This window comes from Aspergillus steynii (assembly GCF_002849105.1).
Source record: "Aspergillus steynii IBT 23096 chromosome Unknown P170scaffold_2, whole genome shotgun sequence".
NCBI lineage: Eukaryota > Fungi > Ascomycota > Eurotiomycetes > Eurotiales > Aspergillaceae > Aspergillus > Aspergillus steynii.
This window is the reverse complement of record NW_020194399.1, coordinates 1,788,636-1,810,755: the sequence shown is the minus strand read 5'-3', so window position 1 is coordinate 1,810,755 and position 22,120 is coordinate 1,788,636. Positions and strand designations below refer to the sequence as shown.

The 22,120-nt window shown below is 52.5% G+C and overlaps 10 protein-coding genes across 10 annotated transcripts; 8 read left to right on the top strand and 2 right to left on the bottom strand.

The window, feature by feature from the left end:
• Positions 1-798: 798 nt before the first annotated feature.
• P170DRAFT_462039 (uncharacterized protein) lies at positions 799-2,822 on the top strand (the record flags this gene model as incomplete). Its single annotated transcript, XM_024852077.1, has 3 exons — positions 799-1,560; positions 1,621-1,650; positions 1,887-2,822. The coding sequence occupies exons 1-3, from the start codon at positions 1,009-1,011 to the stop codon at positions 2,820-2,822; spliced, it is 1,518 nt and encodes a 505-aa protein (XP_024707236.1). The 5' UTR covers positions 799-1,008.
• A 639-nt stretch (positions 2,823-3,461) lies between these two features.
• On the top strand, positions 3,462-4,197 carry P170DRAFT_93904 (uncharacterized protein). Its single transcript, XM_024855441.1, has one exon. The coding sequence runs from the start codon at positions 3,650-3,652 to the stop codon at positions 4,136-4,138; it is 489 nt and encodes a 162-aa protein (XP_024707235.1). The 5' UTR covers positions 3,462-3,649; the 3' UTR covers positions 4,139-4,197.
• Positions 4,198-5,073: 876 nt separating this feature from the next.
• P170DRAFT_377286 (putative protein kinase) lies at positions 5,074-9,124 on the top strand. Its single transcript, XM_024845395.1, has 3 exons — positions 5,074-6,540; positions 6,619-8,487; positions 8,553-9,124. The coding sequence occupies exons 1-3, from the start codon at positions 5,366-5,368 to the stop codon at positions 8,731-8,733; spliced, it is 3,225 nt and encodes a 1,074-aa protein (XP_024707234.1). The 5' UTR covers positions 5,074-5,365; the 3' UTR covers positions 8,734-9,124.
• A 1,664-nt stretch (positions 9,125-10,788) lies between these two features.
• P170DRAFT_444041 (eukaryotic translation initiation factor 4E) lies at positions 10,789-12,031 on the top strand (the record flags this gene model as incomplete). The annotated part of the gene is made up of 3 exons (XM_024850600.1): positions 10,789-10,823; positions 10,936-11,694; positions 11,752-12,031. 3 exons carry the CDS (start codon positions 10,789-10,791, stop codon positions 12,029-12,031), a joined length of 1,074 nt encoding a protein of 357 aa, XP_024707233.1.
• Positions 12,032-12,483: 452 nt separating this feature from the next.
• P170DRAFT_93881 (uncharacterized protein) lies at positions 12,484-13,205 on the top strand. The gene is made up of 2 exons (XM_024855439.1): positions 12,484-12,752; positions 13,050-13,205. Exons 1-2 carry the CDS (start codon positions 12,564-12,566, stop codon positions 13,158-13,160), a joined length of 300 nt encoding a protein of 99 aa, XP_024707232.1. The 5' UTR covers positions 12,484-12,563; the 3' UTR covers positions 13,161-13,205.
• A 1-nt stretch (position 13,206) lies between these two features.
• On the top strand, positions 13,207-17,112 carry P170DRAFT_93882 (cysteine proteinase). The gene is made up of 6 exons (XM_024855440.1): positions 13,207-13,305; positions 13,389-13,452; positions 13,539-14,734; positions 14,791-15,171; positions 15,231-15,296; positions 15,354-17,112. Exons 1-6 carry the CDS (start codon positions 13,238-13,240, stop codon positions 17,059-17,061), a joined length of 3,483 nt encoding a protein of 1,160 aa, XP_024707231.1. The 5' UTR covers positions 13,207-13,237; the 3' UTR covers positions 17,062-17,112.
• Positions 17,113-17,472: 360 nt separating this feature from the next.
• On the bottom strand, positions 17,473-18,487 carry P170DRAFT_433829 (gamma-glutamylcyclotransferase family protein). Its single transcript, XM_024848586.1, has 2 exons — positions 18,397-18,487; positions 17,473-18,238 (listed from the first exon to the last, which is right to left on the bottom strand). Exons 1-2 carry the CDS (start codon positions 18,422-18,424, stop codon positions 17,652-17,654), a joined length of 615 nt encoding a protein of 204 aa, XP_024707230.1. The 5' UTR covers positions 18,425-18,487; the 3' UTR covers positions 17,473-17,651.
• A 45-nt stretch (positions 18,488-18,532) lies between these two features.
• P170DRAFT_401657 (RTA1 domain-containing protein) lies at positions 18,533-19,845 on the bottom strand. The gene is made up of 3 exons (XM_024846381.1): positions 19,428-19,845; positions 18,975-19,366; positions 18,533-18,919 (listed from the first exon to the last, which is right to left on the bottom strand). The coding sequence occupies exons 1-3, from the start codon at positions 19,691-19,693 to the stop codon at positions 18,654-18,656; spliced, it is 924 nt and encodes a 307-aa protein (XP_024707229.1). The 5' UTR covers positions 19,694-19,845; the 3' UTR covers positions 18,533-18,653.
• Positions 19,846-19,922: 77 nt separating this feature from the next.
• Positions 19,923-20,691, top strand: P170DRAFT_352671 (Zn(II)2Cys6 transcription factor domain-containing protein; the record flags this gene model as incomplete). Its single annotated transcript, XM_024843933.1, has 3 exons — positions 19,923-20,020; positions 20,077-20,145; positions 20,205-20,691. 3 exons carry the CDS (start codon positions 19,923-19,925, stop codon positions 20,689-20,691), a joined length of 654 nt encoding a protein of 217 aa, XP_024707228.1.
• On the top strand, positions 20,540-22,057 carry P170DRAFT_453495 (uncharacterized protein). The gene is made up of 3 exons (XM_024851364.1): positions 20,540-20,913; positions 20,995-21,269; positions 21,325-22,057. The coding sequence occupies exons 1-3, from the start codon at positions 20,828-20,830 to the stop codon at positions 21,981-21,983; spliced, it is 1,020 nt and encodes a 339-aa protein (XP_024707227.1). The 5' UTR covers positions 20,540-20,827; the 3' UTR covers positions 21,984-22,057.
• The last annotated feature ends 63 nt before the right edge of the window (positions 22,058-22,120 follow it).

The following is a 22,120-nucleotide window of genomic DNA, read 5'->3' as shown; positions in this document are numbered from 1 at the left end:
AGTGAAATCAATAATGCAGCAAGAGGGAGTTTTCCTACTAGTGCATGTCGAGCTCACCAATCGCGTAACTCTTCCTCCCATACTGTTTGCTGGCTGCTCCTCACTTTTAACTTAACGGATTTCCCCAGTAAATCATCACCCCCCACTAGGTGCTATAAATAAGTGTTACTGCCCCCCCGTTGCATGCTCTCTTCTCTTCTCTTTCTGACACCTACACTCCCACAGACACGTTTTCAGTTATCCTGACACTGTCAAACCGCCTTCGATTTACATCCCCACTTCCTTGTCCTTCTCTTCATACGACGAGAATCGCGAAGACTACTCTTTTTACTTAACTGAATCTTCTGGGTACGCTTACCTCTATCACTCGCGTGCTGGATCCTTACCATGGCTCCAGCTAACGATAGAAAGCCTAAGGCTAACGAGGCTGAACAGGCTGGTCCAGCTGCAAATACTAGGGCGAGCACCGCCAGAAGGGCAGCCACCACAACAGAAGAGGTCAACGATCCTGTGGCGGAAGTTGACATTCTAGCTACACTGCGTAGACTTCCAAGACCGCCACCAGAAGTGATAGAGAGCATAGCGAGATTTTCTAGAAGTTTGGACAATGTGATGGCTGCTATGACAGATGCCAATAAAACCGTAAATGAAATTGCGGATATGGTAAGGCAACATTCAAGCCCCCTGCCAGGCCCCAGCACTGCAGAAACGACGACCCAAACTTCGCTAACCAACACTACCAGAGCTAGCGCATCGAGAAACAAAACAGGACAGACAGAGCCCAACGCTACATCGAACAGAGAGGTAGCTGAGACAGCAGGCCCTCAAACTAGGCCGAGAGCTAGCGCATCGAGAAACAAAGGAAGAAAGACAGAACCCAAAGCTACATCGGAGAGAGGTGTAACTAAGGCAGCGAACACTCGAACTAGGTCAGCAACAAGGAAATCTACACGAACGAAGAAACCAACCCAACCGGCACAGAGCGAGGGCACAGTGGCGGAGTCTGAAATGGAACAGGATACAGTGATGCGCGACCAGCCCTCCGACGAGTCTAACGCCGCCGAAGCTCTACTTCAACTTGCTCAGGATCCCCTAGTCCCCGAGAGAAACCGTGAAGTCACTGAATCGCAAGCACAGCCTCAAGACGAGCTCGATGAAGACGGGGAATTGTTTGAAACATATCAGGGGATCGAACAATTGCAAGCGTATCTTTATCGACAGCAAAGATTGGCTGGTATACCTTCCGAGCAAATGGTCTCGATGACGGGCGAACGGGGAGCTCCTACTCAAAGAAGAGACGGGGGACCCGTTAACCGGCCTGATAACCCTAGCGTGGTGCAGTTTTCAGCGGGAGGTAGAGTGCTGGCGCCATTCATCCCCCCGGCAAGGTTCGACGGTGTCATGCGACCCCTCCCATTCGAGGGCGAGAGACAAGGCTCCAACGATGAGCCACCAGTAAATGATCAGTCGGCGAGGGAGGCCCTAGACCTGAATGAAGAGATCTATGGTCCAGAGGGAAGACCAGACAGAAACGAACGCACGCCTGAACGTGGGATCCCGGTGGGTGACACGCTGGACGATTACATTGACTGGTCAAAATCCTTTGCTGACACGACATAGGCAAGAGATTCACACATGACTGGACCTATGGTAGGTTGGGACCTAGACTGGTGGACAAACCTGCTTGCTGTCTGTTGACTTAGAAGCAGCACCGTACTAGACTCCGAACCCAAAGAATTCTACCAAAGTCTGTCCAGAGCTCACCTCATCGTCGATCGTCGAGCAAGATTGCGCCAGTTCACGTATCCCAGAGCAATGCGCCGAATAATTACCACCACGCCCACAATGGCTTTGATATTCTTCAAGCTTTCACTAACCATTTCCAGGTGGCTGTTCAGCTCACAGAGTTCCTAGAGCCCAATGACTTAGTTAATTTGTACGCATGCTCGAAGAACTGGAATGCCTTTGTCCGGCTATACCCCGAGAAAATAATCAGAAACTACTCAGAAAAGCAAGCCCCCGAATCAGATTCCATATTTCCCTTCCGTTGTTATCCCCAACTGTGCAAACAGAGACGCGTAAACGAATCCGAGCATGAGCTCGTGCCCGGTATTCCCTGGCTGCTCATGGTCATGCATCGCGAACGTATCGTCCAGTCAATCATGGAATGGATGCAACGAACGGGCTACGGAGTACCGACACGGAGCGGCGTCGCGATCCGAAAACTATGGTTTCTCATGGACATACCCGACACCAAACGCCGAAAATGGACCATCGAGCACAAAGGGCTCTGGAGCGATATGGATGTTTTCTTGGCTGGCCTCTTCATGATCCAGATTGACTCGGCGCTCCAAGACGAAGACGAAGGCGAAGATGACCTCGGCACGATGCGGCGACTCTTGATGGCCCAAAAGAGCCTGTCGGTCCTGTGGGATGTGCTGAGCGGCGAGATCTGGCAGACGGAGCTCGAGGTCGTCCAGTCATATGTTCGCTGGCGCTACGAGCCTCGCCCCCATGAGCGCGCCATGAACAACATCCTTGGTGTTCCTATTCAAGAGGCCGGACTGCTCCAGTACGAATCGTATGGTCAACACGGAAGAAGCGCCAAAGTGCGCCGGCCAGATTCACTCGTCATCCATGAACTGAAACGCCGAAAACTTGATGTACCGAAATTGTATCAGGCAGCCCTCGCAATGGAGGAATTGGTGCCGCACAAAGGCAACAAACCCCTTCAATGGGACCTGGCACTGAAGGAGAAAGTTGCGGGAAGTGGATTGGATTGGCGCGATGCCATCAACTTGGATCGCCCAAAAATTACCTGATGAAATGTAGGCGATCACTTGAGATGCATGTGGTTAGTACCATGAGAGTATTTATTTGAATGTGAATTTGCAAATTGTTGTGAAAAAAAAAAGATCTTTTATTTCTTCGTTTACCAACTTCGACACGAATGTTGTATAGTAACCCGTAGGGTATTCAAGTAATGAAAGGGACGGAAAGGAAGCTCCATTGCGGCCTGAGGCAGGCACTGCTGACGGGCATCACGTGCGGGAGGAGCCAATGTTGCGGCGGACCTTCACTTCCTTCGTCTTCTTCTTCCGCCAAACCGCCGTATGCCGACCAGCCCACCGACGCATTCCTGGAGACTTTCGTCCGGGGCTGTTGACTCTCACCAAGATTCTTTGATGGTTGAAGCCTGCTTCTATAGCTTGACTAGGGCCCCGGGATTGTGCCCGTCCCATGTCAACATCACCGCCGTGACAGGTCGCTGAGTTGGATCCCCGACTTCCTAGCTAATCCGCATCCCCACCATCTACGTACACGTCATGGACCATCATCACCTTACAGTCCCCAAATCCATATGTTCCTGGCCGAGAATGATGCTAGAAATCCATTCGGCCAATGCCCTGCTGAAGTTTACCCCCCAAAGGGCTGTCCCTTCTCCCTTCCGCAACTAATGAATACTCGTGCGGTGCGACCGTTGTGCCCGATCCGGCAAATTGTCATCTTGCCCTTGTCAGGTACGTCCGCCATGGGATCTACTTTCGTGGAGCGTTCTGGATCATGGATGACTGCGAGGCGTACTAGGATGGTGGTATGCAGCTACAACGGTCTGGGTCGTCGGTCTATAGCTTGCGAATCTTGGTAGATGCCGGAGAACTGCTTTTCTCTAGGCTTATCCGTTCTCCCTGCACGGGGTTCCTTTCACTTCCCAGAAGAGGATCGCTACCACCTCCCATCGGCTTCGTTGCAAACTTGTGGGTATGGATTTTATTGCTTTCTTTACCCCTCCCTATTTTTTGAAGTAAATGCAGCCATTGTCTTTCCAAGTCTTTGCATGTCTTTCGTGCTGGACGAGACAGCTGTTCTTGCCATTAGCTGGGGACGCTTCAAGAAAGCAAGCCATGTTGCATCCCGTGGTCGTCTCATGCGACCTTTCAGGGGCCTCAGCACGCGACAGAAGAAGGCTGTACGGAGTACACGGGCGCCAAGCTCGATTGGCCTTAATACGCGTTCACATATACAGTGCGACCCGATCTTGACTCATGATTATCCTGATCAGCACATAGCGACCGTGGAATTAAGGCGCCAACCCGGTCAAATCACTGCCCGTCGACTCCTACGATGGTTTCTGTGAAGCCGAGATCGGTACAGCCTCGGCGTCGACAGTGTGGTTCTATTCGGTGTCGTTGACGATTACGTCGCGAGCGTTTATTGTTCCCTGTAGACTTAGGTCCTTTGCATTTCTGTGTTTATTATTTTTTTGTTTCCTCTGGCAAGATCCCCAACAACCGACCAAGGCGATCCGGACGGAGGCAAGGGGCGTCAGAAGGCGGGGGATGAGCATGAACCGAAACGAGCCAAGAGCCATCCTCTCTTTCGCAACCTGCCTTGATATGACCTCGTCTCTCTTTCGAGATCGAGACGGAAGAGCAGAAAAGAGCAAAAGAGGCGCGTTTAATGACCAGTCGCGAAGGAAGAGAGAGAACCGCTCGTCTGACCCCAAACAACCCTACTAGCATAGGCGATGAGGTCAAGACCGACACTCTCAATCAACCCTGCTTGGGGGTGACAGAAAAAGAAGAAAAAGAAAAGAGAAAGAGGGACATGGTACTTGCGTGCTCACATCTCGTTGTGAGGCTGGGTGAGTATGCATAGCGATCCATCGCATTGGAAACGAGGCAACAATGGGGGGTTGCAGGCCATTCGTAGTAGAGCCGCACTTACGCAGGGTCAAACCAACGGGCCTCCGTCGATTCTCTCGCCAGCTCTTCTGGTGCTGTTGTTGGCCTTTGGGTTGAGCCAATTCTCAGGCCGAGTCACCCGCCACTGACTGGTCATTATTCACCGGGCTCTTATTGCCTGCCTGCCCTCCCCCTCTTCCAGTTAGTAGTTCCCCGGTCACCCTTCACCAACCTAGTAAAATGACCCTCGAGAGAGAGAAACGAAAAGAAAGAGAAGAAAAAAAAGAAAAAAAAAAAGATAAGCTACAAGGTCAAATCGCGAGGTGCGTCTTACCCTTTCCCCTTTCCCATTTCTTCCCTTTCTTTCTTTCTTTTTTTCTTGTTCCCTCGCGAAGTGTTAACGCTCGACCATTCTTTCTGCTCCCATCTAGATTCAACGCAGCTCGGATAAACCAGGCTTCCGCTCCACCCAGTCGCCCTCCCGCCAGAAAGACTTCTGAGAAAGAAACGCGGCGATACACGCTCTCCCCGACTAAGACCGGCGATAGGCTCCACCACAATCTCCCTCGAACACCCTTTGATGCGCATCCTTCCGTTCTCGCCTGGACCAGTTCTTCTGATCCCCCGGGAGCGTTTTCCTTCTCGATTTTTGAAACCCTGATGCAGTTGAATCGCTTTACATGGCTGGGTCCCGTAGGAGTCCGGTGTTGAGAGAGCAGTGGAGAACCACCGGCGACACTAGAGACCAAAGAGATCGGGAACGGCACAGACCTCGAGGTTCACACCGCGACAGGGGAGGAAAGCACGGAAATCGTGACAGGGACCGCCGACGCCGACAGAAGGACGGCAGACCAGGGCCCCCATTCCGGTCGCCGCCACCGCGCTCGTTTCCTCATCCTGACGACGACGAACGTCGCCCCCCTCGTGATTTTTCTCCTGGTGCCGCTTCCGCTCGTGGCTCCCCCGGCCTCCCTCACTCGGAAATCAAGCACCGCCAGAAACCACCCTTTCATCGTTCGCCTGACCAGGCGGACTTTTTCGATCTGGATCCAAACCGCCTTCGGGAGGCCGAGAGACCGACCGAAAGAGACTATCGACGAGACGACTCGCCCTCTGCTCCGCCTCCCAAACGCAAGAGAACTCGAAGCCCGTCTCCAGGCGGCCCTCCTCGCCACCCCAACCATCCGTCGCATCGTTATCCCGGTGACGATTTTGACCGAGGTTTCCCGTTCAAGAAGCGTGGACGTTTCCCGGGTCGGGGTAGGTCTGGTCGAAGATCTCCACGACGCGGCAGAGAGCGGCGTAAAAACGAAGGTGGGCGACGACCCTCCCCTCGTCCCAGGCGCTCCAGGTCCCCCGTTCGTGGAAGCAAGACTTTCAACTATCCCCGCCGGCGTTTCCAGAGCCCTCGCCCGGAAGACGACCTGGAGGAAGGACCTCGATATCGATCCGTATCGCGCCATTCTGTACAGTCCGGGGATTCGAGGTTTTCCTACGGTTCTCGACGTGACTCCATCACCATGAATCCAGGCAGACCAGCTCGTTCAATAACGGATGAGACCCCTCGGTCTCCGTCACCAGCTCGCCCTATACCAAGCTTCAATGCCGATTATGATCCAGCGCCTGCGGACGGTGGTACTCTGCGTGAGCCACACGGAAGGTGGCCATCAGATGCCCCAAGCGGCCCGCACTCTCGCCCATCCAGACCACGTGCTGACTCGAGGCAATACTCTGCATCACCACAGCGTGTAACGCCGACTAATTCATTCCACGGCTCTCCCCAACCTTCATCACCGTATTCTGCCGGTCGGGGTGGCTGGGGTGGCCAGCAGCGTTCATACCATGGACAGTCTGGGTAAGGGATTTTCTTCTATCTTTCTTTTCCCCCTTTGAATACCTTATCTGGATGATGCTAACATTCGGCAAAATCTAGACATTCATCACCATACAGATACGCCCCAACGGGCCCCCAAAGCCAGTACTATCAAAATTCCGACTCGTACGGTGCCTCGCATTCTGGCCTGTCTTACCGTGGAGGGTATCGTGGTAACCACCAAAGTCATGGAGGCGATCGTCGATTTTCGGGTGCTGGCCACGCAAATTACGGCAACGGTCCTTCGCCGCGAGGTCGCGGTCATTTTGGAAGCTTCTCACGAGGTGGTTCAAGTGCTCGGGGTCGAGGATCCTCTCATAGCCCTCGTGCGGCGTATGGCCCACCATCTCCTAGCCCCCCACCTCCCCCGCCATCAGACGATCAGATCCCCAAAGATACGGATGAGACCAGCAACGTCTTCGACCGCTCAAGGGACGAAACCCGGCCATCAAATGGAGACTCGAATAACGTCTCGGAGACAGGCGATTCGCAGGCACCACCCCCCAGTACCAATCTACCCGACACTGCAACGCCGAGCAAAGGAGGCAAGATCAGCTTTGCGTTCAAAGCGAAGACTACACAGGCACCAGCTCCGAAACCCGTCCCTGATCTGGCGCAGAGAATGTTGGCGCGGGAGCCTCCCCCTCGGGCTGCCGAACCGCCTCCGCCTCGAAACCGAATGCCCGCTGCTCCCCCGCCGAAGTTCAAGCCGGATTCGAGATCTGACCGTCGTGATCGGGACCGAGATCGCCATCGCGAAAGAGACCGAGATAGAGGCAGGCCCGATCGACGAGAGTTCCGCGACCCTCGTGGCTTCCGCGAGCCTCGAGACGGGCGCGACAACCGAAGAGAAGATCGTCGCTTCGACAACCGGAACGAGAGAAGGCGGGGAGATCGACGACAGGATTTCCGCGCAGAACGTCGGCGAGACCGTTCCCCGGAGCCGAAGAAGCAACCCAAGATCATGACTCGAATGAAGCCACGCCCTACTCTGCTCGAGGAGTTCGCTGATTCGGATTCGGTCTATTACCGAAAGCCCGGTAACGAGTCTGTCATCGGTGCTGGTACCTACGGAAAGGTCTTCAAGGCAATCCATGTCTATACTCAGAACAAGGTGGCGTTGAAAAAGATCCGAATGGAGGGCGAGAAGGACGGTTTCCCCGTCACCGCGGTCCGGGAAATCAAACTACTTCAGCATCTGCGCAACGAAAACGTGGTCAGTTTGCTGGAGGTGATGGTTGAAAAGAATGAATGCTTCATGGTATTCGAATACCTATCTCATGATCTTACCGGGCTCATCAACCACCCAACTTTCACCCTTACTGCCAGCCACAAGAAGGACCTTGCGAAGCAGATGTTTGAAGGGTTAAACTATCTTCACCACCGCGGCGTTTTACATCGTGACATCAAGGCTGCCAACATTCTCATCAGTAATCGCGGATTGTTGAAATATGCCGACTTTGGCCTTGCCAGGTTCTTTTCGAAGAGCCGCCAGTTGGATTACACGAACCGGGTCATCACCATCTGGTATCGGCCGCCGGAACTTCTGCTGGGTGAGACTAGGTACGGACCAGCGGTCGATGTCTGGAGTGCGGCCTGCGTCTACGTGGAAATGTTCACGAAGAAAGCGGTTTTCCCCGGAGAAGGAGGAGAAATCAGTCAGCTAGAAAAGCTGTACAATTCGCTGGGAACTCCCACGCGGGTTGACTGGCCGGACATGGCTGAGATGCCCTGGTTTGAGCTAATGCGGCCGACGGAACGCAAAAGGCGAGTCTTTGAAGAAGTGTATGGTTCGGTCTTGTCCCCGGCGGCCCTCGACCTGGTGTCTCAGGTTTTCCGTTACGATCCTGCTAAACGACCAACGGCCGAGGAGATCTTGAAACACCCATACTTCGTCTCCGAGGAGCCCGCCCCGCAGCAGGCCATCGAGTATGTCTTCCTTGTTCCTGTCAATTTCCATTCCCATTTGACCTCAAATTCTAATTAATATCTAGGCTGGAAAACATTGAAGGAGACTGGCACGAATTCGAATCAAAAGCACTGCGCAAGGAGAAAGACCGGGAAGCTCGTCGGGCCGAATATCAGAAGGACAGGGAGAAGCGTAAAGGCGGCCCCCCGGTTCCTCAAAGTGAACGAGATTCCAAGCGCATGAAGTCCGATGCCGCCGAGCTTTAGGGTCTTTTGGTGGACGTCTATTTTCATTGAATTTGCATTTTATTTCCAGCATCTGTTCTTCCCGTTGAGGCTTAAACTCACTTTCTCGGGAGGTGCATGAACACTCTCATGGGAGCGTCGCAATTTGCCAGTTCTGCATTTGATGGACGTATGACATCGAAGCGACTACTTGGTTTGCCCTGCAGATTGGTGTTTTTTTCTTTTAAAGCATGATGGGTGATGTACGACATGCCTGCATTTACAAGTGTGGTTTACACGGGGCGTACGGGAAGGGTTTTCTTCGGCAACTGAAGGTCATTTTTTTCTTGTCTTCTCTTATTTCATGGATTACATGGCACCTTCCATCACAATGGTTATTTAGTGTATAGATGTTTATTTCTTTCCATTGACTACCTGGTATCACACCCTACCGTTTCATTTATCACTTTCGTTTTCGCCGTATGGGTGTGTGGGTGTATGGGTGGTGGTAGTAGATAGGCAGGAGACATGGCCAATGCCGAGTCTGTGTCTACAGCATGACTCGAGGCAATGCACAGACAGCACCCTCGGCGAGAGACGAGAGACAGGGGACGATTCTAGATTTTATAATCTACTACCCACGGCGTCAGCATTCCATCAGCGTACAAAGAACATGAGCAAGCATGACCGCCATTCCCGAATTCCACCAGGATTCAGACTTTGCCTTTGGACCTCACGCTCGACCAGCAGGAACCTTTTCATGGAAAAAGGCAGTGTAGACAGCGGTTGAGCAACCTCGGTTTACCAGAGAATGTAAATTTCTCGTCATGAGACGAAATAGGGGAGAGGTTTAGGTGATGGAATCGCATGAAGACGCACCATTGTGGATTGAGGCCGACCAGATGTCTTGAGCATGGCGTTTATGCCCTGCCTGAGTTTTCTCGTGTGGCGGGTCTGGAAATTTTCAGACCGGTTAAACCATCGGTTCTTAGATAGTCCCAATTCGCGTCAACGAGGGAGGCTTAGAAGTCTACTGAAGGCCAGTGGTGGGTGCTACTGAGACCATGGCTTTGAACGGGGCTTCGTCCTTGAAGGCCACACAAAGTATCCTAGATCAATAACCGACAGCGCTCAAAAATGAGAGGCATTGACAAGGGTATGTCCCATCAATCAGGTCATCACCGCATCATGGAGCCCGAAAGAGCCCTCGTGATGATGGTTTTAGATGTGGAATTTCATTCTCGACACACTCATCGGAATCGCCAGTGCAGTGAAAGGAGTCGAGAGACCCCTGGTTGCAGCCAGCGATGATTTGAGTTGGTGGTCTTGGGTTTGTTGAAAGAAAAGAAAAGAGAAAGAAGAAGGGCGGGCGAAGATAAAGGGCCGCCGAAAAAAAGGACGCGATGGAGATGGAAAAACGAAGGCGCCGGGACGGGCGGGCCGCACGCTGATTGGCCAGGGCGGGCAGCTCGATTCAGGCCAACTTCGGGCCAGCCTCAGGCCAACGTCCGGGCGTTTGTTCACTTTCACTTTGTACCTCCGACTGACTGACTTGCTCGACCTCTCTGGCTTCAGTAACTTCCTTCCCTCCTGCTCCCTTTCCCTTCCGACATTCAATCAGAACTCCTCCTTAATCCATCGATCTATCTTCTCATCCAACTTGGCCCCATTCAGTGCTTCCAATTTCCCTGGCACCCGACCTGGCTCGCTCCTCTTCCTTGCAACACCCCCCACGTCTCTAGTGTTAACGTTCACGATCACGATCACGATTTCCCTCTTGAATTTTTCGATCTTGTCATAGCTTCGATTCATTCGGTCATTGTTCTTCCTGGCTTTCATTCTTTCACTCCTTCGTTCTTTTTTTCTGTGGTCTTTCTAATTTGTGTGTGCCATTAATTTTTTTCCACCACCTGCGGTTTTCTTTTGTTCCAATTTTTTTTTCCTATTTCAGTTTTCAATCTTTTTTCCCGGGCATCCCCACACCTGTATATCATACGTTTCGTTTCTTTCGCTGCAGAACATCCCAACACCTCGTCGCTTTCCCTGTTCCTCACTGATGACCGCTCTTTAATCTGAGCTGTCTCAGTACCGACCTCTATGGATAACGCAAACTTGTGGACTCGCCGATCCAAGTATGTCTTCCCCCTCCCCTCCGGTGCCTGGTCTTTTATAACCACGTTCCCGCCTCTGCCTCCCAATTTGGTCATCAGGCAGGCTAATTGATTCGTTCGCCTCGTTTTGTAGCACCTCCAAGCTGTCTCTGTCTATGACAGGGACCGACGGAAAAGAGGGTGGCGCTAGAGTTGAGATTCCCCGCACGGCGAAGCGTTTTGGTCCGGACAGCTCCCACGGTCGATCGAATCCCTTCAACGCCCTATCCCCTCTCTCGGGTGGCGTTTCTTCCCCGTCGACCAACGCTTCCTCTGCATTCGGCTTGGGATCCGGGGCTTTCGCGTCCTTCGGCGCTCCCAAGACCCCCGGCGGATCTTCCGACCTGAAAACCCCGGGCGGCGAAAAGCGCGATTTTACCTCGGAGCCGGAATTCGTGGAAAAGACCAAGAGCTCGGCGGTGCTGTCGTCGAAAGACCACCTGCTCAAGTCGACCTGGGTGATCTGGTACCGCCCCCCTACACCTAAATACTCCGATTACGAAAAGTCCACCATCCCCCTCGCGTCGATATCCTCGGTAGAGAGCTTCTGGTCGATATACGCCCACCTGAAAAGGCCTTCTCTCCTTCCCGCCGTCTCCGATTATCACATTTTCAAGAAGGGCATCCGTCCCGTGTGGGAGGACGAAGCCAATAAGAAAGGTGGAAAATGGGTGGTGCGGTTGAAGAAGGGCGTAGCTGATCGGTACTGGGAGGATCTCCTCCTGGCCATGATCGGCGACCAGTTCGCGGAGGCCGGCGACGAGGTTTGCGGTGCCGTTCTCAGCGTACGGAGCGGAGAGGATGTTTTGGCCGTCTGGACTCGGATCGACGGAGGGCGAAACATCAAGATCAGGTATGGGCTTCTTCCGAGGACAAAACTCTCAGGACCAGGGACTAATTTGTCATGCAGGGAAACCATCAAACGTCTGTTGGGCTTCCCGATCGACACCAACATCGTATGGAAGAGCCACGACGACAGCATCGCTCAGCGCTCGGCCATTGATCAAGCTCGCCAAGAGAAGGCCGCCGGAAACGCTGGTCACCATCACCACCACCATCATCACAATAACAACAACAACAACAATCACAACAACCACAACAACAACCAGCACCATCCCGGGGGCGACCGACGAAGACATACGGGCAATGAGGAATCTACGGGGGACAAAGGAAAAGGATCGGCGTCTTGATTTAAATCTAGCATTCTCCGCGGCATGTTCATGGTTCCTGTATAGTACAAGAAAACCAAAAATAATTGGGATGATTTGGGATCGGGGCATTGGGGCGAAATATTGCGTCTGATATTTTAGTGATTTGTTTGACATGGTCATTTTTCATTTCTTATTTTCTGGTTGGATGTTTTATGCGAGATGCCATGCACGTTTCAGGACGAAGATAAGGAACAAGAAACCAGAAAAAAGCAGATAAATGCCAGGCGGCCGAGGAATAGGATCTGGCCGATCGGCTGTATTCTCGGGAATATGCAGTAGTTGAGTACCTACGATATACTCTATACTCTATACTCTATGCTATATGCTATAGTGTTGTAGATGCATGCGTCCAACTGGCGGGGGCAGAAAAGGCCCACCGCCTTTTCGGCCATCATCATCCATGCTTGCGTCGCTCTCTCGTTCACGCCGCATGGGACTCTCGCCTCCGTCTGCTGCATGCTGGGCCATGACGATCCTCCAGTCCACTCGGGTCGTGCGATGACCGCTATATATGCCCCTACGTGACCACATATCAGGCCCTCTTTCCCTCGGGACTCCTGGTCCCCCCTCTCGTCCTCCGCAACCTGCAGCCATTTCTCCACCATCAAATGCAAGCTCCGATCAGTCCTCCGGGGGAAATGCCCTTTCGCCGATAGATTCTTTGACTACGCCGTCTAAAGCCCTGCTTCAGATCCCGCAGGTGAGTTGGATTCTCTGCCTTTGGATTTTGCCGCTGCCTGGTCTCTCTGCCATTCTTTTTCTTTTTCCTCCAATATGTGCGGACTTATCTATTTTTTAATTCCACTTTTGTTCTTCCCCTCCGTGCTTCTTTATCCGCTGTTCTGCAACCAACAATACCCATGTCGCAAGCACTTTTCTTCTTCTTCTTTCTTTCTTTTTTTTTTTTTTTGTTTGCTTCTTTCCTTTGTGATCCTAGCAGTTGATCCCACCCACCTCTCGTCTCGTGCGCGGGCTAACTCCTCAACCCCAACTCCAGTCCCCGTCTAGCAATGCCGCAGAATTCTGCATTACCAATAGACCTCGACCTGTACGTTCACTAATACGCCAGACCATTCCACGACCCGGATTAGGAATGCGTCGTTTGTAAATATCACCCTCAACATTGCGGAAGCCGATCGAGCAGTACTGACGCTTTGCGGATGCAGGCATGGAGACGAGAAGTCAATGGTCACCAAAGAGCGCGATGTCTCTTCTCTAGCCGACGAACAGAGACTATTCCCTTCCTATAAGCAGTACGTTATCCACCTAGCGGGTGATTGATCCAAAATCTGGCACAACGTGGAGTGTTGCTCACATGCGACTGCCTACTTTCTAGGAGCAGCCCCGGCGGGGTCACGATAAAACCCGGCCAAACAACCATAAAACCCAAGAAGCTACAGGTGCGGACTTTCCATTTTGCATAGGACTTCTGTGTTCTTGGTCTTTTTCAAATTCATTTGGTCGTCTAACGCATATGGCGTTCTAGAGCTTTGGGAGCTTGAAACCGATCAACACTCTTTCGGGCAGAGCCCGAGATAGCGGTCCCGTTCGCGCTCAGGGGAAACAAAATTATCGCGGCAACAAGCAACCACGCGTCGGGACCGGAACTTTCCATTCGGATGGAGCCGTCGATTTCGAGAGTCCGGAGAGACCGCTGAAGCGACAACGTCGGGAAAGCTTGGGTGCGTCGTTCGGGAGAACGATAAGCATCTCCGATGACGATATTATGGAACAAGCGGCGCCGGAGGATTCGTCGCTCGCCGGAAACTCGGTGTCCAGCCAACGTTCTGGAAAGGGGAAGAAAGCGAGGACGGTGAATCAAGTCGACGAGTACCGCGAAGTGGAGCGAAATGTGCGAATTCCCCGGGAATCGCCCAGTAAGAAGCACAATCGCCGGTCGCTGGACGATGACCGGGATGAACAATTCACTGAAGATGCCGCCAAAGAAAGACGTCTATCGGCATCAAATTCGGTGTTTGAGCCTGTTGAAGTTGACAAACAGCGGAGATCTAGGCATGAAGTTTTACAGAGCGTCGAGATACACGGCGTGAATGGCACTCTAGAAAATTCATCGTCGAAAGATCATTTTGTGGATGCCAGGCCCAATCGCGCATTCGAATTCCGAGAAAGTCCCGATGAGCTGCAGGGCGAAGCGACTGTTCGGCCAGTCCCGACGGTTTTGAATCGAGGCGTTAAGCGACTTACAAATGATGATTCGGAGGGGGAAGGGCAACCGACATCCAGTGGTCGACAACAATTGTCCCCGTCCGATATCCGCCCGACCAAGTTCACAAGTGCATCGTCTGTCAGCAAGAAGAAACCCATTAAAAAGTTGAAGCCCAAAAAAAGCCATGCCGACGTTCAAGTGTTTAAGATAACTTACCTCCGCTCGGGAGATTTGGAGCTTCTCCCTTCTCAAGGAGAGCCCATGGACTTGAGCTTTGACCTAACAAAGAAAGCAATTTCGTTCTATGCAAGCTCGAAGGGTCGGACTTCGGTGGCCTTGGACCGAGTCACCAGGGTTGAGAAAGGGGATGATGCTAGCCGGAAAATGCGATTAGGGTTGACGAGAACGAAAGGGACGGGCGATCAACTGGATATAGAGCTACTGGACCCCGAGGCGAAACGGGAGCTGTGCGCTTTATTCAATACTACGGGAGCCAAAATTGTGGCGAGGAGTGGGTATGTCAATCCTCATTTTCTAAATCGTTCCGAAGCAAAAGCTTACTCGTAAACAGTGAACATATGGACAAAGTGTTCACCCGCAAAAACAAGAAGCTAGCAGACCAGCAGTCGCATGAGAGCAATGCCATCTCGGAGAGTGGCGCAGAAAAGGAGTCACCGGAGCCTGTGACGAAGCCTGCAATCCCCAGGAGAACGAAACTGTCGGATGCGCTGCAAGATGAGAATGGGAATTTTGCCGGACAAAAACATGCAGAGACCGCTTCCTCGCCCCGTGGGAACTCGACTTCCCAGGAGGTGGAATGTACCTCCTCCAATGCCCAGCCCGGCGAAATCCAAAGATATCCACTCCATCATAAGTATAAATCTTTGTTCTCGCCTCCGATTCGAGCAACGCGCTCGATGGCGCGCCAGGCGCCACCTCCTACCGTTGTCTGGTAAGCCACCCTCCCATCCTTCTCTCATTTCTAGGAGATATCACTGATGCCCCCTATAGCGACGATGAGGAAGAGGAACATGTCCCTCAACCGATATCGAATGGGAAGCAGAAACGTTGGCACAAGTGTGTTCATTCCTTGCCTCGCTACGGCGCTTACATATTGACGATATCTCTCACTAGGCCCTTGATTTACCCTCGCTTTGGCAAGAAGAAAGCCGAGGTGGACGCTCAGGACGTGGACCGACTCGGCGACAACGAGTTTCTGAATGACAACCTCATAGGATTCTACATACGGTTCTTGCAAGATCACCTGGAGCGTGGCAACAAAGAGGCGGCGAAGAGGGTCTACTTCTTCAACTCGTATTTCTTCGCAACCCTGACCAACTGGCCCAAGGGCAAGAAAGCTATCAACTATGATGGTGTTCAAAAATGGACCCGGAATGTGGACATTTTCAGTCACGACTATGTCGTGGTGCCTATCAATGAAAATGCACACTGGTACGTGGCCATCATTTGCAACCTGCCGTACTTGCCTGGTGTTTCCAAAGCTACGAGAGAACAAGACAACCCCTCCGAAGGCGAGGTGTCTGCTGCTCGGCCAGATAACGAAATCCAAGAGGTTCGGGAAACTCCGGAGACTGGGGCAGTTAACAATCCACAAACCGGCAAAGAGGAAATGACGCGTCAATCGCTGGCTTCGATGAATTTATCGGACGGAGAAGGCTCCCAAGAGCTAGGTTCTCAGGTCCCTACGGAACCAGGGTCAATGGAAGCCAACCCGGACAGCCAGGCCCAGGCACCACAGGAAGGTGATTCAAAGGGCACCGGCCCGGGGTTGACAGACTCCCCCCAGAGGGCTCGAAAGCAGAAGAAGAAGCCCGCAGGACCCAAACATGACTTCCGCCAACCCATTATCATCACCTTTGACTCTTTGAACCTAGGTCGCTCGCCCACAATCAGCATCCTTCGCGATTATCTCCATGCGGAAGCCAAGTCCAAACGGGATGTTGAAATAGATAAGGGCATGATCAAGGGTATGAGAGCTCAGGAGATTCCATTGCAATCCAACTACTCCGACTGCGGGCTTTATCTTCTAGCATACCTCGAGAAGTTCGTTCAGAACCCCGACCTGTTCGTTTGGAAACTGCTACGAAGGGAAATGTCTACGCAGGAAGATTGGCCCGAAGTAAAATCAGGCCTGCTCCGAACTCGCCTTCGAACATTCCTGGACCGGCTATATGACGAGCAGGCGCAACTCAACCCTGAGAATGCCAGCGAACAAAAGATGATGGCGGATGTGCAGCCCATATCATATCTTCTTTCCTCTCCCATCGTCCTGAGGCAAAATCCACGACCTGCCGACCGCTCGAACGAGCGATCGCCACAAAGCAAGGGCCCGACCAACAGTGATTCGATGCCGGGAAATCCCTCCGGCAACAGCAGACCGGCAACCCGGTCCAGTCTTCAGCAATCATCTGCGAGCGTTAAACAGCCACAGAAAGAAACTTCGGGGCCTCGTATCAGCGACAAGCCCAAGCGTTCTGACAGAACGGATGAAATTATCGAGGTTCCCGATAGCCAAGAACCAGTCCAAATGATTCCTGCCTCACCGATGCGCAAAACGACTCGCCAGAAAGACAAGGGGAAGCATGCGCAACCCGGGGAGTCTGCGGCCATGGTTGTGAACCCGGGAAAACAGTATGCTGTTGAGATTGAAGATGGCAGCGCGGAGAAGGCATTGGATGCCGAACCCTCTGCCACAGGACAATCTTTTGAGGTAGAGATTCAGGTGAGGCGAACACCTCCCCCATCTACAACCAGCGAGCCAGGCGCGAAGAAGAGCCCGCGACCTGGCAAACGCAAGCACAAGACGGCGAAGGGGGCATAATGCTGTGCCTGCCAGACACCGTTGATGATGATGCCTGTCAGCCATGATGCATGATGCACATGATGTGTTCTTTCCTTATTTCCTTCCGCTCAATTTTCATTTTACGTTTGCTCCTTTGATTTCTCTTTTGTTCGTTTATTTCCCAAGGATCCATGATAAACATGAGGACCTTGAGCAGGCGTTTGTTCTTCCGAGTACCGGGATACAGGATCCTTCTTTCTGATTTTTTTTGTTACTGGGAGTGCATGAGATACCACGCATAGCATATGGATTTCTATGAGTTGTGTCTGCTGGGGGCAGGGGTCCAATGAACCAATACCGCCACGCGCAGCAATCATTTATATTTCTATTCTCTGTTTTCTACTTTTGTCGAATCTGTCTCTTATCTATTCCCGAGAGAGGGATAAAAAACAACTTTGTACATATTGTGGGTATTTAGACCAAGACGATCCACCGGCCATCAATTAGATCGTTAGAGACCTCTCCTCCCCGAAACTGTATGAGAAGAGGAAAGCGTCTGAACAGATAGAGAAGCGAAAAACCCAGCGCCTCGTCTATCCCGAACACCTTGGCTGCGGAAACCTGTCCACTTACCACTCACTCTCATCCGCCGTCACCCACCACGCCATCTTATCCCTCTTGAACGCCTCGAAATCCCACTCCGCCTCCTCCAGCTTCCCCTCCCCGGCGATGAACACGTACGTCGCCGCGTTCACCTCCTCCCCTTCGTCCGCGAACTCCGCCCCGGCCGCATCCAGCACGTCCCGCAGGTGCTTCCCGTCGCCGTCGTGGGCGTCATGGCCCTCCACGCTCAGCGCCTCCCGCAGGACCCGCACGCACACCTTCTCCTTCACATAGTCCGACCCCTCGAAGATATCGAGCCGGTGCACATCCCCGTCCGTTAGCCCAGAGACGACCGTCCCGAGGACCGACCCAGCAGCCCCTGCGTTTGACGTATCAGTCTCCCCCGCCCCCGAGGAGGTCGAATTCGGAGTCGATATCGACGACCCAGGCGCCGGCACCGGCACAATTCCCGGATAGTCCGCCCCCCGCACGCGATGTCGTCGGTATCCGTGCAATACGGCCGGCCGGAACGTCAGGAGCGCCTTTTGCCACGGCTCCGGCGTCGGGCTGCCGTGGATCACGCGGTGCAGGATTTGCGGCGCCATTAGCGTTCCTGGCGCTGGGCGTTAGAGTCCGGAAGCCGAGCTGGGGTGCGGGATTGCGTGGGATTGAGGATGGGGTGGTCAGGATGGGTTGGAGTAGGTCGGCGGGGTTAAATGAGGGGAACTGATAAGGATAGGGACGTGGATTGCGGGGGCTCAAGAGACCTACCGTAGAAGAATAAGACGTGGTCGCCCATGTTGGCTGTCTCGAGGGGGTATGTATGGAAGATAGGAGGGGAGAATGAAGAGTACAGAAGGACTATCAGCTCCGGATCGTGGCTGGAGCGATCCAATACATGGGCTTTATTCCTGCAGCTCTAAGGCGGTGAATAAACAGTCTAGGATGGCCTTACTCAGCCGTACCTGGAAATTACTGCAAGTATACAATCTCTTGAAACCGACCACCCCGAGTCCTCAGGGGCTTTGCTATATCATCTCAATTTCTGAAGCCTGCGACACCTTAGACGAAACGACTCCCCGACGCCGCTTCGCCGAGAGTTCCCCCCATCGCCGGCCCATGGCAACTGCTGGGTGAGCGGCGGTCATACAAATGCACGCAATGGCAATCATAGCGCTCTCAAGAATCATCAGGGAAATTTCATCATTAGCCAGATCGCTGTCAAATCCACCTTTCAGCTCCGCAACACGGAAGATCGAGCGAGTGAAGATCGTTAAAACGGCAATGGCAAGACCTGTGACTGGGTTAGCATAGGCTGATATAAATGCGGATGATTTCGTGACACGTACCCAGCAGGAACATCTTCCATTTCAAACCACTGCGAACAGATGCTGTAGACGCATTCTTCCTGTCTTCGGAGCTGCGGCGCACTCGCAGGGCGAATTCCGAAGCGAGCACGATGAACAGCGTCAGCGAGGCGACCTGGAAAGCCAATCCTGCAATCATGATATTGACCCCGGTATCGCGGAGGCTGTTTTGGTCCGAGTCCGCGATGGAGGTAATGGCGCCGCCGGCTGCTTGTAGGACCAGGGCGATGATATCGCAAGTGACGAAGAGGATGGTGTATGTACGCGGGCGAATCCTGGAGATATCCTCCCCGTAGACGATGACAATCCTTCCCAGGCAGATGTAAATGGCGGCGGTGAAGAAGGCCGGGGCAATCGTGAGACAAATGAGGTATCTAAAAGTCCAGTTGCTGATTAGCGTGCTTTCGTCAGAGGTATGTCTCAACGGTCCCGTACAGAAGGAATGCATTAAAGTCGAATGGGTTGCTGTGCATCATGACTCGCCCGATGTATCCCAGGATTTCAAGAATGAGCCCCGCGGCCATGGCTCCCATGTATGTCCATGCTCGGAACCATGTTCCCAGGGCGATTTGTGCGGCGAGGAGAAGGCCGAAGAGGGCCAGGAAGAGGACATTTGCCGGGATGTTGGGCTGGTAATTGATATAGGCCCAGTCAATTGGGCAAGTGGCCAAGGTGCAGTCGTCCATGTTCATTTCCGACATTTTCCGTGTTGATATTTGAGGAGAAAATACCGCCACTCTTTATACAATCCGAGTATACTTCCCAGGGCTGACAATGGGGCCAGACACGGAGTCCCGGCCAACTCCGAGTCCGCGGACTGGGAGGTCAGGGGGCCGGTCCGCGGACTCATAAGGCCTCCGGTTCCTGTCCGTCCTCCATCTTAGCCTTAGCCCCAACTCTTTGAATGCTGCCTGCTGCCTACTACGCAGTATGTCCGCGCCGGCCAGTCTAGGCCGAGTCAGGACCTGCGAGAACTGTGTGCGTGCTAAAATTAGGTGCTCGGGCACCTCGACCCAAGGCTGCGATCGGTATGCAACATCCCGCTTCTACTTCTACTCCAACGTCACCCTAACACGCTTGGAAGGTGTCTCCGTCTGAACAGAGATTGTTATTTCCGCGCAACTAAAGCTCGTACTCCTAAGAAGAGGGAGACGTATATCTGCCCACTCCTCGTATCGATACGATCGGTCAAGCTGACCGCATCGAATCTAGGCGAATAGATGCACTCGAGGACAAGGTGGATCGAATTTTAGGCCAGATCAATCAGCCTCACTCAAGCCCCCAACAGGCACCACTGCCACTGCCACTGTCCTCGAAAAGTGAAAGTTGTGCTCCGACTCCTCGAAATCCGTGCGATGTGATCGGGAACGGGCTGATCACCCGCGAAGAGGCAAATCGTTTGATAGAGAGCTTTCGTGAGGCCATAACGTATTTCCCATTTGTACAGCTGCCGAGAAACGCCACTGTCGAGGATCTCAGATCGGAGAAACCCTTCCTCTTACTCTCGATTCTTTTGGTCTCCTCGTTTCGAAATGTCCCGCTGCACCTGGCCCTCGAGGAGGTTTCGACGTCTTACCTTGGGGGACAAGTCTTGCAAGGCAATCGCCAACAACCCTTCGATATACTACAGGGATTGCTGGTTACTATAGCTGGGCAGGTTCTAGACAATTTCTCTCTTCATTACATTCACAAAAGCTAACACGGAAGATAGAACGAAGAAAAAACTCCATTTAGTGCGGTTTTCTGGATATCTGCACCTCGCACAAAGTATAATCAACGATTGCAGACTGGATTACCCAGCCAAGCTGCGAGTAGTAAGACACAGAATTGACGTCATGGACACGGATCCTCCGACAGAATCGATTTCCCTGCGAAACGAGGAAATGCGAGCTTTGGTTGGATATTTTCTCCTTGACGCGTGGTAAGTTCGATTTACCACCTGCACAGCCCGGTCTAGACCTGAAAAGACTATGTCTTGCTTACTTTCTTTTCACATGACTAGTCACTCCGTAGTACTACAGCGGACAGGATCAATGCCTTGGTCACCCTTCATAGAATCATGCGCTGCGAAGTTGTCGCAGGAATGCGAATTCCCAACCGATCGATACCTGTTAGGCCAGGTTCAAGTACAACACATGCTTGTACGAATCGATTCCCTAGTTGCACGGGGAGTCGGTGAGAATAAGGCTCCTGTGGATATAGAAGTTATGATTAGTTCTCTTCAAAGCGATTTTGAAGCTTGCAAAGCCCGGCTTCCTGTCCCTATGGACCATGATGGTGAGTTGACCAAGCCTTATCTGCACTGCAGATCTAAATTCTAACACCTGATTAGCATTTCAAGGCATTCCATCCCACGCCTTCGAAATCCATCTCTATCAAACTATCTTTTTCGATGTATACCCATCTTCCGCCGCGTCATTCGACCAATCCATGGCCCTCCTGCGAATCGATGCCCTGTGTCACGGACTAGCGGCTGCAAAACAATTTATGAGCTTTTACTTCAGCCTACCACCGGGTATTGAAAAGAGATTCAGTTACCTCCAATGGACAATGACCGGGTTCAGCGTTGCAGCTTCATGCAAACTTGTTCTCGCATCGTTGGAGCCATCCGTTCGAGATCACGAGCAAGTCCGAGGGTTGCGAGAGACATTGGATATGCGGCATGAAATCCAGAAATCCGTCAAGCGCATGAATACGCTTGATCAGGAGTGTAAAGGTGGGAAGTGGGATCAACATGAGATGTTCTTCTACCAAGATTGGCTGCAGCTCCTTTCTGAATGGTTTGAAGAGAAATACCGTCTTGCGCAGTCTGATAGTGCTGGAGTGAAGAACGGTGCACTGGGAGTCTTCACCACTGGAATCTCAGAACATCATGTCTATGAAGAGCCTCAGCCTGATCCTGGTTTTCCTTGGGTGGATCTTCAGGACGTTACGATTGAGGAGATGTTGAATGCGTGGTTAGGGCCAATGAATATACCACACTACTTTTAAGATGTACAAATTAGCCTGGATAGTTTCAGCGACGAATACTTACCCCTCTCTGCTTTCTTTTATTTGGATTACTTACTTTGATCGGGTGCTTATAGTTATAATTGATTCATTGGAGATCAACCAATCCGCGGCTTATC